The sequence below is a fragment of the Dinoponera quadriceps genome, unplaced genomic scaffold (genome assembly GCF_001313825.1).
Source record: "Dinoponera quadriceps isolate SergipeBrazil2010 unplaced genomic scaffold, ASM131382v1 scaffold700, whole genome shotgun sequence".
In the NCBI taxonomy this organism is placed as follows: domain Eukaryota; kingdom Metazoa; phylum Arthropoda; class Insecta; order Hymenoptera; family Formicidae; genus Dinoponera; species Dinoponera quadriceps.
In genome coordinates this window covers 1-2,268 of record NW_014554788.1, presented here as the reverse complement: position 1 = coordinate 2,268, position 2,268 = coordinate 1, and the positions used below count along the sequence as shown (strand labels likewise).

Below are 2,268 nucleotides of genomic sequence, written 5' to 3'. Positions count from 1 at the left end.
CTGACGGCGTGAACCATCGGTAGTTCCCATATATTTCTAATTTTATTTGAAAAAGCATACTTTAAATTGAACAACTGGGAAGAGACTAGATGATAATATNTGCCTATAAATATATGCATTTCATCCCGAGTTGTCGGTTTCCATTGCTGTTTGTGTTTTCTAATAGTAACTGATGAATGTGCTTGTAGCGCACATTTTTCATAATATTTGTTGGTTTCTAATACCATAAGGTCAATTATATCATCACAAAGAAATAATTTAAAAATTGAAAAGGCATTATCATAATCTATTTCTGGCAACATTCTATGTTCTTGATTGTATTTTTCAAAAGGAACACAATCTGTTATAAAAGGGCTCCAATCTTGTTGATCACACATAAACTGCGACAATGTATTCTCGTCATGTTCCTCTCTATTTAGCAGTATTGCGTCCAAAAACTCATCTTCCGAGTCCGATGAATATAAGATTCTAGGTTTTTTTCTGCGTGAATTTCGCAGGAACTCAAAATCATCGTCTGACTCCATAATACTAAGGGTCAATAATAAATTATTGAAAAACAAAAATTATATTATAGAATGTCTAACCTTAAAAAAAGAAAAGTATTTTACTTACATATATATTTCACAATTTGTAAATAAAGTTTTATAAGTAATTTATAACAGTTAGATGCAAGTAGACTTCAAACTCAAGCCACTGACAACAGAGAAAATAATGAAAGAAATAAGCGCCGCCAGACGAATAAACATCTGAAAATCTCGAGCCCGCTGACTATATGGACTTCGAAAACATGCGCCGGGTTGAACGTGTTAATTATGGTGCGATAAATTTCAGTATATCCTTGCATTATTTAATATTATGTGTATGCGAATAGCGGCAATAATTATTAATTTTATATTTGTGTGGTTTTACGCATCGCCTTTGATATAAAATAAAGCGGTGTATGCAAGGTGTTTTCTTATAACAATTTTGTGTGTGACGAGCGCTCTTAAATAATAATTATAATGTTAATAATAATGTCTATGACATTATCGAGTGGCTGTGTGCGTCATTAGTTACATGTAATTAAGTTATATCCTATTTGGCGGCTGAGTGTTTGTTAATAGCGAAAAGTGATTTTATAAGCGGTAATGATATACGAGGGTGGGGTGAAAAGTTTCCGGCCTGAAATAGAGATGGCGCCAGCAGGTCTAATTTTTAGCTTGTATTCTATAGTACTATATTTTAATAGATTGTATATAAATTTTCAGGTAGATTGTTCTGTTTGTGTACATTTGAGAGCCGATTGAATAAGACGCCTCGATTGCTTACGTGAAAATGGAAAAATCAGAGAAGCGTGCGGTCATCAAATACTTCTATTTAAAAGGCCTAACATCATTACAAATTAAAGAAGAGCTGGATTCCACACTGAAAGACTCTTCTCCATCATATTCAACGGTTAAACAGTGGGTTTCTGAATTTAAGAAAGGTCGCACAAGCACTTCTGACGATCCACGTTCAGGACGCTCCGTTGAGGTCACAACTCCCGAAATGATTGAAAAAATTCATAAAATAGTAATGGAGGACCGCAGATTAAAAGTAAGTGAGACAGTTGAGGCTACTAGGATGTCAACTGAACGTGTGCGCAATATTTCACATGAACATTTGAGCATAAGGAAGCTCTGTGCTAGGTGGGTGCCACGTTTGCTAACGTTCGATCAAAAATTTACCCGGAAAACTGTTTCAATCAAAAATTTGGCGCTGTACAAGCGAAACCCCAGCGAATTTATGGGTCGATTTATAACTGTGGATGAAACTTGGATTCACCACTACACTCCTGAAACTAAACAACAGTTGAAACAATGGATTGGACCAGGTGAACCAACCCCAAAGTAGGCAAAAACAATTTTGTCGGCGAATAAGGTTATGGCGATTGTTTTTTGGGATGCGAAAGAAATTATTTTCATTGATTACCTGGAGAAGGATAAAACCATCACTGGTCAATGCTACGCAGAGTTATTGCAGCGTTTGAAGAAAGAAATGAAAAATAAACGACCTCACTTGGCGAAGAAAAAAATCTTGTTTCACCATGACAATGCACCTGCCCATTCGTCGATCGTTGCGATGGCTAAAATCAAGGAATTGAAGTTCGAATTATTCCCCCAACCAGCATATTCACCAGATTTAGCCCCCAGCGACTATCATTTGTTTCCTAATCTTAAAAAATGGTTCGGAGGTAAAACATTTGAGACCAACGAGGAAGTCATCGATGCTGTAAATGAGTATTTTGAG

The 2,268-nt window shown here is 35.9% G+C and overlaps 1 protein-coding gene across 1 annotated transcript; it reads left to right on the top strand.

Annotated features, from left to right (window-relative positions):
- The first annotated feature begins 1,314 nt into the window (after positions 1-1,314).
- Positions 1,315-1,872, top strand: LOC106741870 (putative uncharacterized protein FLJ37770). The gene has a single exon (XM_014614271.1). The coding sequence runs from the start codon at positions 1,315-1,317 to the stop codon at positions 1,870-1,872; it is 558 nt and encodes a 185-aa protein (XP_014469757.1).
- Positions 1,873-2,268: the final 396 nt, after the last annotated feature.